This window comes from Notolepis coatsorum (genome assembly GCF_963971535.1).
Source record: "Notolepis coatsorum genome assembly, chromosome: 6".
In the NCBI taxonomy this organism is placed as follows: domain Eukaryota; kingdom Metazoa; phylum Chordata; class Actinopteri; order Aulopiformes; family Paralepididae; genus Notolepis; species Notolepis coatsorum.
The window spans coordinates 142,116,703-142,130,572 of record NC_140170.1 but is presented as its reverse complement, the minus strand read 5'-3'; the positions used below and the strand labels follow the sequence as shown (position 1 = coordinate 142,130,572).

The following is a 13,870-nucleotide window of genomic DNA, read 5'->3' as shown; positions in this document are numbered from 1 at the left end:
CTCACGATGAGTGTGTGCTTAGTTAGATACTTCCTAGCAAAAAAATATATAAATCTATATTAATCAATTTTGAACTTCATCATACCGGTAAGATCAACCATATATCCAATAAGGGAGTGTTATTGGGCTCTCAAGAAAGCTCCTTTCCCTGGGAGACGAGTGAATGAAGCAAATGGGTTCTTAGGATGCAGAGTGTATTTTGTTTGACAATTGACCATATCCAAGGTGGGAACAGGGTGGAAAGGAATCCCATCTTGAGCATGACATAAGAGCAAAATGGCCGCTGTGTGAATATGGGGAAAAAAAGTACCAATTACACATTCTAGCTGAGGGCCGTTCTGTTGCCTGAACCCCTGCCCCCAAAATGCTTCTTTCAAACTGGACTTTGTGTTTCTCATGATCATCTCAGAATGCTTGAATTTGTTTTGACCATATCAATGCAGGTTATTCACATACAATCTAAAAGATGGAAAATAAGCTTTGTGGAACTTTCTTACCTCATCATAAAGCGGAATGTAGGTCTGTTTCACTCTGTTTACAAACATTACCAACCTAAACAAACCTTTTACACTCAAACATGCTACAAAATGCTATTAGAAAAGCATATTTATCTGTTGTCTCGTGTTAGCCCTTTTATCAAGTCAATAACTTGACCTATCAAACCCCATCCTCTTTTCTTGATCTTCCAATCAAAACTGTTGCTTCAACAGTTATGAATGGCAGGATCAAGATAAGAGGGCAGGGTTTGAGATAGGTCATTAAAACATGTTGTCAGTAACAATGCCCCTGTTACAGTGATAGGGACACTGTACAGCTGCGAGTGCCGTCCTTCGGATGAGACGCTAAACCGAGGTCCTGACTGAATTTGGTCGTTAAAGAACCCAGGACGCCTATCGTAAAGAGTAGGGGGCTCCCCGACGTTCCTGGCCAATTTCCCAATCAGGTCGGTGACATCAAGGCCACCTAATCATCCCTTCCCCTTAATTGGCTAATTATTAATATTATTATTATTTTGTTTCAAGTGCGGAACTCACCACCCAGCATGCATTTCCCAGGTCAGCAATCTTGATGAATATCTTATCAGCATTCTCTGGCTTCAGTAGGTTCACCAGTACATCTGATTCACTAAACCCTGAAACACATTGAGGATAATGATGGTAAATATTTTATTTGTTCCATTCATGGTAATGCTCAGTTCCATAAAAGTATAATAGTATAATTATCACCTCAATTTGCACATTCCATGAGCGAAAATTAGCAGGGAGAAGACAATCTTATTTTGCCTGCCCCTTACTCAAAACAATAAATAAAGAATAGAAATAGATTATATTTAACAATCAATACTTAATAACATGAGGGGGAAAAAGAAAAGAAAATAATCATAGGGAAAGCTATTACCCCACAACTTCATAAAGTCTAATTGTTCTTTCTTTATACATTTTCTTGAACTGAAAGATATTTGTACAACTCTTTACAAGAATTCCACATACTGAAATACACATCTGCTTTAAAATAGTCCTACATACTGATGCTTAAAATGACATTTCCTTCTATGGTTCTCATCCTCTGAACTAAAAACAACTTCTGCACAATTTCTGGCAATAGGCTGCTTTTTGCCTTAAAAGGGAACTATCTTACTATTTCTTTCACTATTTGGGCAATTTTACACAATTCCATTTTCGTTTTCCTAGCGGCAACGCTCAAAGGGGGTTTTTGTTCTCAAAAGTCCCTTGGAACGGTGGCATGTAAACTTGCGCGAGCCGGATACGGAGCCATTCATGCCCAACGCCCATGCGCACTAGACAACGACGTTCCGCGTGCCCTCACCAACGTCCACTGAGAACGCTGAAGAGAACCGGAAGAGAACAGGATCCAGCCTGTGTCTATGGAACACATCTGTAAGGTATTTAAAAAATCATTGTTTTGTATTTCTAATCAAGTACTGTAGAGCAGCAGTTTCTGCCCTTCAAGATTCCAAGCTGTTTTTGGCTGGGCTCCGCCCATACTCGCAATGCACTTTGAGTTACCCACTGCACTGCACTGGCAGATACCTTTTGGGGGGGAGAGAGAGATAGAGAGATAGAGAGGGACTAATTAATTTCGCCGCAGGGGGTCATAATCCCACGGGACAATGCATTGGTAACTTGTTTCAAATGACAATATATACCCCGTGAATATTATTGCACGGATAGGAATACACGGGTGCACGCTTCGTGTGTCAAATGCAGGGGGAGAGACAGAGGAGAGTATGAGCCTCTCTCTCTCTCCCTGTCTCTCCCTCTCTCTCTCTTTTTCTCTCTTTTGGGGAAGTGCAAGTGTCTGACAGGGAAAACCACTTACGCATTATTTCCACTCGCTCCGTTTTGGTCATTGTTGATTGTGGGCGGTGGCTACAACCATAGAAGGGGTTAGCTATGCAGATGAGAATTCGTACACGTCACATATACGCTAAATTCAGAATGGCTTAGTTCACTGGGGGAGGACCTTGTCTCATCTGAACTGGAGGAATGCGCAAAAATTTGAATTTGAGACATAGACAGTGTTGGTACAACCCCACATTGCTAGAAAACAATGCTAAACACTGGAAAAGGCCATTTATAAGATAGTTCCCCTTTAATAGCTATAACTCAACTATATCTTTACGTTTCATAATTCCTGACTTAATAAACAGTCTGTTGGTGTGTTCTCTTAAATCCACTTTATGGACTATTCTCTCAATATGACTTAACCCCCCAGCATGTCTGCAGTGATAAGATCTGTAGAATTATAATACCGTACAATTACAAATCCTGTCGTAGACAGTAATATGGTTCCACAGAGCCTACACTAACCCTTTTACTACCACACTACAGACGGTGAAAGGGTTAACCATTGGTAATGTGGTAGTGAAAGGGCTAATACTGCCAAAGGATGCTTTCATTTGAAACCACAAATGGCCTGCGACTGACCATGTGGAGAAGGTAGCGATGAGGGTTGCTGGTCTCTCTCTGCAGTTTGATGTAACAAGGTGGATCTAGACACTGGCCGTGGGCAGGCCGGGTCCTCCTCCTCCTGCAGTAGGCTCTGTGTGGCTAAGCCTGGGCGCGGGCAGGCCGGGTCCTCATCCTGCAGTAGGCTCCCTCTCGCACCTGAAAGCTTAGAGGGGGATGTAGGACTAGGGGCACTATCAGTGACATCAGAGAAGGACACGCAAGGTCTCTCCTTCTGATTGTTGTCAACTGTGCTCTCCTCCCGTCCTCGTCGACCTTTCTCCTTCCTGGACAGCCTCTTCATGTGGCTTCTGGACACCTTACCGGTCTGCGGGGGAAGGGGGGTCAGTCGGTATGGCGGGGGGAACGAATCAGAGGTGAGCATTTATTACGAAAACCGTCACTACAAAGATTCCAAGAAAGTGTGCAACAACTTTGCGTGTGTTTAAGAAGTGCCGTATGACGTGCAAGTTATTATAGCATTGTCAATATCAAATAGCGGCACACATTTAATAACAGAATTTATATCAAGGCGTTTGTTTTTATCCTGTCGACAATATCATTCCAGCATTCACATGTTAAACAGAACTAGGAATAACTTCTATAGACCGTTTCAAACGTCTAACATTTCTAAACATTATAAATGTGTCCATGTTTATTTCCTGTTTCATGTTTGCTATTACAATAAGACTGACAAGAAATAAACTTGGAGCAAAGCTGTTCCATAGCAACAGCAATTGACCGCTCTTAAACCCTGCCCTCTCTTCTTGATCCTCCAATCACAACCGTTGCTTCCCTCGGACGAATCAAGAAAAGAGGGCGAGGGTTGAAATCGGTCAATTCCATTGAAAAGGTCTATAGAAGAGTAGAGATCTTAAGACAAAGAACAATACAATTCCAGTAAACAATACGTGGAGACGCTGTGTGGTTAGTTCGTCGGAATCCCATTAGTTGTATTCAGTCCATTCCTGTGATCTTGCGTGGGGGTCAAGATGCAGTCAAAAATGTTTTAAAAAATGCGAGAGGCATCTTACCCACACCCCAAGAGTTTGGAAAACCCCACTCAACTTCCCCAACAAGTTGGGCAAACTCTAAGGGAGGCGCAGCAGGGGGGTCAAGAGACAGATGAGGTGATGAAATGACAAATGACAAATGTTTGATGAAATGATTGAAATGAGATTATGAAAAGAAAGCAGGGTCAAACAACACTTCAGGACCGCTTGGAAACTATGTTTCAGACAGGAAAAAATAAATCTGCCTTGCAAGAGACCTTTTCGTCAAGTGATGTGATTTAAAAGGTTTTGTACCTGTTTCTCTTTTGAGCCGCTGATCACTGGCGTTGGGAAGAAATGTAAACAAAACAGTGGAAAACTCAGCTGTGTCAAAATATCATTTTCAGAAGCATTCAATTACTGTTCCTCCATCAGCCTGTTACTTGGTACATTGACTACATTCTATGAAGCCTGTGTTTATAAAGTATAATAATCATACGTATTACACATATAATGCTGGGATACAATTTTATAAAACATTAATTTCTACATACATTAGATTAGCATATTTATTCAGTAGCTTCGTTATATATATTCCATATAATCACTTGTTACACTGTATATTATTATGCACTTTACTGTTACCTTGCACTGTGGTTATATGCAAACTTCTTTCCGTACTGTACTTGTGCTGTACGATGACAATACATTTTAATCTAATAAAATGTCTGGCCACACATTGTGATGCTATGCCATGGATATTGGCACAGGTGTGCTTATCTATGGAACTTGGCCTGCGGCACACCGTTGCCAAATCTTAGATACTGCACTCCCCCTCGTAGGTTATTGCTTAAAGGGACACTCCACCCCAAAAGATAAAGCATATTTATTATGCCCATAATTCCCATTATATCCCCAAACGACAAACTATCTCATACAATTCCAATTGGTTTGAGAGTTATTGAGTAAAATAGTTGGAATGTGTGACATCATTATGATGTCACATATTCCTGGAAGTATCAAAGATAGATCTGTGAAATAATGAAAATAAAAAACTATGGTCTTGATATTTTTTTCATTTTCATCATTTCACTGAGCTGTAATACATCCTGGAATATGTGACATTACACATTTCTACTCTTTAACTCAATAACTCTGAAACCAAATGACTTTGGACAAGTACGGTAGTTGTAGTTTTAAGATATGTGTGAGATTATGGGCAGAGTAAACCAGCTTTATGTTTTGGTGGAGTGTTCCTTTAAATAAGTATGTGTTATAAGTTGTGCGTAGATGGGTAGAATGTATTACAACAATACAACAATATGAAGCTTTTCAATAATAATAATAATAATAAAATTAATTAATACATAATGTATCATACCATTAAATTACCTAAAAATATAATTACAAGACACTAAAACTGAGCAATGAATGACTTTGCTTACTTCAGGAGCTTGTAATCATATTATATGGTATCAGCTCAATGGCTATAATGTGTTAACAGTTGTGTTGCTTATTAGCCACAATGTTGATATTACTAGTGGGATTCAAATACATGATCTTTATCTTAAGATATATATATATATATTAGGGCTGTCAGTTTATCACGTTAATTAGATTAATTAATTACACAGCAAATTATCGCGTTATGAAAATTAACTCAAAATTTAAAAAAAAATATTTAATCTCATTCATTCCATAAGAACGTAGAATACACATTAAAGGATAACTCCACTTTTTTTTTAAATTAGCTTATTTAACATCTTCCCTGGAGTTAGACAAGAAGATGCATACCTTTTTTGTCTCTGTGCGTGCATTTTAGCTTTGGGAATAGACGCTCCGTTAGCATAGCTTAGCTTCATCACTGGAAGTGGGGGAGGACAGTAGCCTTACAGTGCCTTACAGTGTATTGCAAGGTCTGACATTGACCAAACTTGATATGCATGACCTTGGTGGGCTCTAGGTCAACTCCTGAAAAGGGGGTCAATGTCAGACCTTGCAATCAAAAGTTAGGGGCGCACTGAAATTATGGCAAGGGTTATTAGCCCCCTAACTTTTGATTGCAAAGTCTGACATTGACCCCCTTTTCAGGAGTTGACCTAGAGCCCACCAAGGTCATGCATATCAAGTTTGGTCAATGTCAGACCTTGCAATACACTGTAAGGCACTGTAAGGCTACTGTCCTCCCCCACTTCCAGTGATGAAGCTAAGCTATGCTAACGGAGCGTCTATTCCCAAAGCTAAAATGCACGCACAGAGACAAAAAAGTATGCATCTTCTTGTCTAACTCCAGGGAAGGTGTTAAATAAGCTAATTTAAAAAAAAAAGTGGAGTTATCCTTTAACAGAATTTTTTTTAATATGGTCCATTTGCATGTTCTTGGTATCTGATTCTAGGGACATCTATGGATCTCAGGGAATGTATTCCCACTCCCAGTGTCAGAAATACTGTGTCTGTTACTAGGCTTGAGTAAATTGTAATGAACCAAATGAGAATATCAATTCATCTTTGACTGTGAATAACACCATGCTAAAATTCACCAGACCTGAAAAATCTAAGCAAATTAATAAATGGAAGATGATTAAACAGAAGGTTTTGTAGATACAGTACTGAATTCTGCCATCCGGACACATGCAATTTGAAATATGATTATAGAATATAGAATATCAGGCATAAAATGGTTATGCGATTCAAATGTGATTAATTAGATTAATTAATTACAAATCCTGTAATTAATTAGATAAATCTTTTGAATCACCTGACAGCACTAATATATATATATATTATATACTGTGTATATATCTATATATACACACACACACACACACACACACACACACATATATATATATATTAGGGGTGTAACGGTACACAAAAACCACGGTTCGGTACGCACCTCGGTTTTGAAGTTAAGGTTCGGTACGGGTTTTCGGTACAGTGGGGGAAAGTTTGGCTTTCCATGTTCCACTCAGGGGTGATGTAGTGTGCAGCAACTAATTGTACTTGTAGGGCTGTCAACGAATATTCTATATTGAAATTAATAATAGACTTGTAAAAAAGAATTTAATAATAATAATTCTATTAGATTGTGAAAAAAACTGCGGCCGGTGGGCGGTCGTTAGTGGTTAACATACCGTTGTATTCGTTCGGTACACAGCCGTTCGGTACGGTACGGTACACACTGAAACGGTTCGATACGGATACGTGTACCTTTACACCCCTAATATATATATATATACACACACAGTATGTCAGTGGTTATGATACATGCTGTTATAAGTCATTGTGCTTTCTAATATTCTAAATATTTCTAACATAGTCATTTTATAAAACATAATACCTGTCTATTATCCATTATAAGTTATAACTACACCTTTAATACACACAAGCTTCATACGAAGTGTTGCCACACATTGTCCTTGTAAAAGTAAACCAGGACCAGACTAATGTTGTAGTGTTTTGCTAGTAGCATCACTGACCTGAGGAACTGGAGGGAGCAGGGAACACCGGCATCTGCCACAGCTTGGTGTTGGCTGCCAGCTCCTGAATGTACACCTCGTCCACCCTCAGAAGGATGTTCTCCGGCTTGATGTCTGTGTGGACAATCTTGCATTTTGAATGCAAGTAATCTAAGCCCTGGAGAACCTGCCATGTGAAATAAGAACGGAGGAACCATAACTACGCCATCACCAGGGAACAAAGAAAGGGGACAATCTACCGTTTTTTTGGATGGTAAAACATGGGCAGAGTGAGATCAAGTGGACAAGAAAGGCACCTGTCTGAGGATACTCTTGACGCAGGGCAGTGGGAGGCCGGTGTAGTTGGATCTGATGATCCACTTCAGCAGCTGGTGGCCCAGGACCTCCAGCACCATGCAGACGTCTGAAGAGCCCGGATCAAGGATAGACTCTCATAGTCACATGTCACTAACACCCATACCACATGTAGAGACACTAACACCCATATCACATGTAGAGACACTAACACCCATACCACATGTAGACACTAACACCCATACCACATGTAGAGACACTAACACCCATACCACATGTAGACACTAACACCCATACCACATGTACACTAACACCCATACCACATGTAGAGACACTAACACCCATACCACATGTAGAGACACTAACACCCATACCACATGTACACTAACACCCATACCACATGTAGAGACACTAACACCCATACCACATGTAGAGACACTAACACCCATACCACATGTAGAGACACTAACACCCATACCACATGTAGAGACACTAACACCCATACCACATGTAGACACTAACACCCATACCACATGTACACTAACATCCATACCACATGTAGACACTAACACCCATACCACATGTAGAGACACTAACACCCATACCACATGTAGAGACACTAACACCCATATCACATGTAGAGACACTAACACCCATACCACATGTAGAGACACTAACACCCATATCACATGTAGAGACACTAACACCCATACCACATGTAGAGACACTAACACCCATATCACATGTAGAGACACTAACACCCATACCACATGTAGAGACACTAACACCCATACCACTCTTTGCAAGTACGAGTACTTCCTCTTGAGTACTCGCTGATAGAGTACCGATATCAGTACTTCACTTGACATTGAACATTTTCTACCCCCCCCCCCGCCCCCCCCAAAAAATACCTCACAATCTCCCATTGTATTTTCTAATTCAACTGATTAGCTCTATTATTTCATTATCATTAGATAGCATTGAGCTTGTACTGAGTTCTTGGTATCTGTGACATAATTAATCAATACAGAGTATGAGTATTTTAGCCAGGTATCAAGCCGATACCCAATATTAGTACTCTATGCATCTATACTCACGTGTACATTTCAACACTCAAGTCACATGTAGGGCAATCATGGAATAGAGATAATTATATGAGCCAAACAAAATTATTTTGTATGATCACAATGGTAGTTTTCAAATTTCTCCTTCCAAATTTCTCCTTTCATTTTTAAATGAAAGCAAATATGTTTACAAACTAGTAAATAGTATATCCTGAAGAGCAAAGCGTAAGGCTGCCACACTCGCCACACATATCACAGTTAATTTAATGAAGGTAATAAAAACATGACGTCTGGGCCGAGGAGACTTTCATCAGACAACATGCACCCTACCCTGCCTGTCTAATAGCATTGATCTCTGTGTAGGAGAGGGTGTGGAGATTAGATGTGCTCGCTTCCCTTTGCTCCCTTATCATCATTGCAACCTAGCACAATGAGCAACATGGACGTCGTTGCAAAGCCACATACGACTTCACCCATCTGGGCACACTTTGGGTTTAAGCCAGATGAGACAATTCAATCGTTAATCATAATGTAGTAGAAAATCGATAATGGTCTTACATAAATTCATAAATGATGTCATATGAATCAAACTAATTATGATGTGAATAGAATTATACAAGAAGTCTAATTATAATGTTCATCCAGTCTAGGTTAAGACCATGTTCACTTCTTACACTGGGAAAGGGGGAATGTAATTCAATCAATGACATCCTCCCAGGGCTATTCAACTGGCGGCCCGCGGGCCAGATCCGGCCCGCGGGATGATTCTGACCGGCCCGCAAAAGATTACATTAAAATTAAAATAATTCTTTTTAATATATATATATATATATTATATATATATATATATATATATATATATTTTTTTACTTTTTTCTTTTCATGTCAACGTTCACACGCACAATTGAGCCAAAAGTCACTCAATTAATGACAGATTTCATTGATAAATTGAGGGAAAACTTTGCAAGTCGATTTGATGAATTTGACATGCCCAGAGAATTGATGCATTTTGTGAGCAACCCATTTGCCAATGTAGCTGCTATTTCCACAAAAGGACAAGAGTTCCTTGCATCACTTCACATTGATGAAGGTCTCCTGCAACTTGAAATAATTGACATGCAAGCATCATCTGCTCTGAAGCAGGCACTTGAGAATGAATCCACCACAACATTTTGGATAAAGTGTATTCATGTCAACACATTCCCCAAAATAAAAACGCTGGCAATATCTGTGCTAACAATGTTTGGCTCAACATACACCTATGAATCCAGTTTCTCTCACATGAATGCCATTAAAACAAGCAACCGTGCCTCCTTGACAAATGAGCATTTGCCTCACAGTACATGCTATACTATGTTATTTGATACTATCTTGTCTAGCACAGTCTCTGGAGCGTAACAGTAAGAAGCATTTTGTATGAAAGTATTCTGTACTTCTGTATGACAACTATTAAAGAAACTTGAAACTTGAAACTTCCTATGAACCCTCTTTCTCTGCCATTGCCCAGTCAAAGAAGTGCAATCTCTCTCATTAGATGTGTGTATGTAGGCTAGGCCTGTCTGCCCCCCACCCCCCCTGATGTTTGAGAGTTAAGAGTGGACAATAAGTGCTAATAAGATGCTGTGATTTACTGTTGTTGCACAGACATGAAGCACTTTTTCATAAGCTCAGCTGCACTATAAATGTGTTTTTTTGTTCAAGTGTTGATGTTAGAATGTTCAGATGCACATCATGCACTTTTTTTTTTTTTTTTTTTATTTTTATATTGAAATGTTGAAGAGGAGATGTTGCAGTTGTTGCACAGTCATAAATGAAGCACTTTTTGCAGGAGATGTTGCAGATGTGGCACATAAATGAAGCACTTCTTTTTTTAAAGTATACTACTTTTGCAATGTAGTTAAATAAAAGTTGTGAAAATGTGGTTGTGTGTTGTGTCAAGTGTACATATATTCATAGCACGGGGAGGTCCTTGGGTTTCTGACAATGTGGCCCCCTGAACAATTTAGTTGAATATCCCTGGTGTATTAAGTCTCACCTTGTCCATCGCTGTGAGGGCAATGTATTTAAAATGTTTATAGGATGAAACTGTTTAATACTGTGGTGGTCACAGAACACATGTTCTTAAATTCTGGAGGCTAAACAAACCTAGCTAAATAACCTTATATGGCAAGTACAGGTAGTTGGAAGTTAAATAGTTCTTAAAACCATAATTATGTCTCCTATGGGACATGTATCATTATATGTTATTTATATCACTCAGCGTCATCTCCAAATGATTATGTTAAGGCATCATAAAAGAAAGAGGTTTTCCATCTGTGTTGCTATAGAACAGAGCATGGCTTGAACCAAGACAGTGAGGGGATATTTAAGACCACACTATGGATTAACATCTATGTTCCTATAGAACACAGGATGGCTTGAACCAAGACAGTGATGGGATATTTGAGGCCACAATATGGGATTCACATCTGTTGTGGGTGTCAGTGATGAACCTATGTAAAGGGGGTCTCTGGTTACAGGACCCTCTATAGTGAGGTCAGTGTTAGGGACTCACAGGAGGAAGGGCAAAGACTGGCAGTGTCTTCCGACTTGTCTATGAAACCAAAGCTGAGACTGAACTTAGTTTGGCCTGGAGGACGAGACGACCAGACAGCACGTGGGCTCAGGACATATCGGTGAAACTAACCTCTCCAGACAGCACGTGGGCTCAGGACATATGGGTTAAACTAACATCTCCCAAGTACGTCTCCGTGTTTGCCAGCTGATGAGAGTAGCTTAGGTCACTTAAGTGCTTATTTGTTTGTCAATTGATTCAGTCTCTCAGATACAATAATTCTCCTGTCAATAATCAGTGATGTGTTGTCAGTTATGGCATAACGTCATAGCCTTATTATTGTAAAATTGTCATATAATATGAAGTGATTAAAATTGTTCATGATCATTGCAAGAAACATTTGTGTAATATTCTTTTACGCATAAACGTATATTTCATGACGTCCATATAGTGATTCATCATAATTGTAATTGCTTGTCAGGAGAATGCGCACAGAGATGTTCAATGTCCTGGTTTATGTCAAAACAATCTGTGTGATTCAGCTTAGTAGAGAACACAACAACATGACCTCCTCTCAGCACTGATATGTCAAATGCCCTGTTGGAAATCAAATAAAACCACAAGGGTATAATATTGGATCGATAGTTATATTCTCATAGCAGGTGTATTCAGACAATCAGTGTATCGTTAGCCTCATATGATAATTACCTGAGTAATTTTTTTGCCAGATTGAGATTTCTGCCTAAATGTACTCTCCTCACACTGCTGCCCTGGCTTAGTGCCTATGTCCTCAGCCAATCAGAACGCTTGTTACATTCAAAAATCGCCATCTGCCTAACTCACTCGTGTGACTTGTGCATTTTAACGTTACATACACAGACGGCGATCGCATGACTTAGGCAAGTAAAACAACTGCCTAGTGTATGACATGTACTATGCATGTAATGTAAGAGGAAAAATGCCTAAGTCACGACATTTTGTTAAAAGTCACCTTATTTTGTTACGCAATTTTTGCAAACTTTGTGGAACTTATTTTCAAAATATAAATTAAAAACTCTTACACATTTGCTGGAAAGTTCGTTTTTTCTTCTTTTCCAAAAATCTTTAAAGATTACTTAGGCAATTATCGCATGAGGCTAACGGTATATAAGATGGTGTGTGATTCATGTTATTCAGTTGTCTACAGATGAACTCTGTAGTTTTGTTATCGTAGATCAAACTGTATGCCTCCGACTGCTTAAGTTCTACTACAGTAATTATTTGTGAAACAATAATAGTCATATTATAGAAATACGATAAGGTCGAAAAACTTGAATGGTCTTTTGCAAAGGATACGTTCTCCATTCATTCCAGAGATCCTGAAGTCATCGATGAGCTGGACAATGGCTTCACGCTTAGGATCTTTAGGGTCGCTGTCCCTTACCTGTTGACCGGGAAAATAAACAATGTATAAAAAACGTCAAATATCCCAATATCAATAAATGATATGTGTGCAGGCCAATCATGCTGTGATCAGAGGTTCTTATGAGAAGCAGGTTACCTATTACGCTGTAACACTGCAACATGATTTAAGCTTTAAAGACTTCGACTTTGCATTTCATAGAGTAAAGCAGTGGTTTTTAGCTTCATGCTGCAGCACACTAATAAAATAAGAGAAAATAATTCCCAAGCAAATCATTTTGCTTGTAAAAGTGTAAAATTAAGATACAGGAAGAGATAGTAAAATATATGCAGCCGCTAGCCAAGGAGGAGAATGTGTTGACTTTGAGAAAGGTATTATCATGGGTGGTAATGTCATTACATTTTAATGAAGAAATTGGCATTGTCGTTTTCTTTCAATTTGATGAAAAACGAATGGTCTATGGTCCAATTTCTCAAAATTCCATCGGAGAGTCTTTCTGTTTACTCTCATCGTGTTTATTCATGATGAATTGAATGCGACTTGGGAGTGAAAATAACTAATTGTATGTTCTAATCAAGATGTCAGCCAGCCCCCAGTAAACAAGACAGACTCTTGGTTGAAATCTTTAGCAAGTGGACCATTTCAACAACTTCAGGTTAAAGGAAAACTTTTTGGGAAATTAGCTTATTTAACATCTTCCCTGTAGTTAGACAAGAAGATACATACCTTTTTTGTCTCTGTGCATGCATTAGGCTTAGGGAACAGCCGCTCCGTTAGCGTAGCTTAGCTTCATCACTGGAAGTTGGTCAGACGTGTACCCTGACGTTCCCTACAGTGCCCTACAGTCACGAAATACACTCCAAATACAACTCCAAAACATTCCTGTAAATTATTTGATAAATAAGTGGCCTGGGTTTTATGTTTAGGTCATATAAAATGCTTCTGAGTAAGTCAAATAAAATTACATGACATACCATTGCCTGGGAGATCTAGTTAATTTCAGTCTATGTTAATTTGCCTGGCTGTGATATGAAAGCGAGAAAAGCGTAGCGGGACATATACAGCTGGGAACACAGCAAGCATAGCCCAAGGTTGGTTGCTTGCTACACATTGGTG

At 39.3% G+C, this 13,870-nt stretch overlaps 1 protein-coding gene across 1 annotated transcript in view; it reads right to left on the bottom strand.

Annotated features, from left to right (window-relative positions):
• The window catches only part of LOC311229683 (SRSF protein kinase 3-like), a gene marked incomplete at its 5' end in the record, with an annotated part of 45,454 nt that overhangs the window by 16,511 nt on the left and 15,073 nt on the right, over window positions 1–13,870 (bottom strand). The window contains 7 exons of the mRNA XM_084315758.1: window positions 1,035–1,132; window positions 2,949–3,297; window positions 4,004–4,060; window positions 4,277–4,302; window positions 7,441–7,606; window positions 7,737–7,843; window positions 12,688–12,775. Coding sequence (XP_084171884.1) covers window positions 1,035–1,132; window positions 2,949–3,297; window positions 4,004–4,060; window positions 4,277–4,302; window positions 7,441–7,606; window positions 7,737–7,843; window positions 12,688–12,775 — 891 coding nt within the window. The remainder of the gene's footprint in view (window positions 1–1,034; window positions 1,133–2,948; window positions 3,298–4,003; window positions 4,061–4,276; window positions 4,303–7,440; window positions 7,607–7,736; window positions 7,844–12,687; window positions 12,776–13,870) is intronic.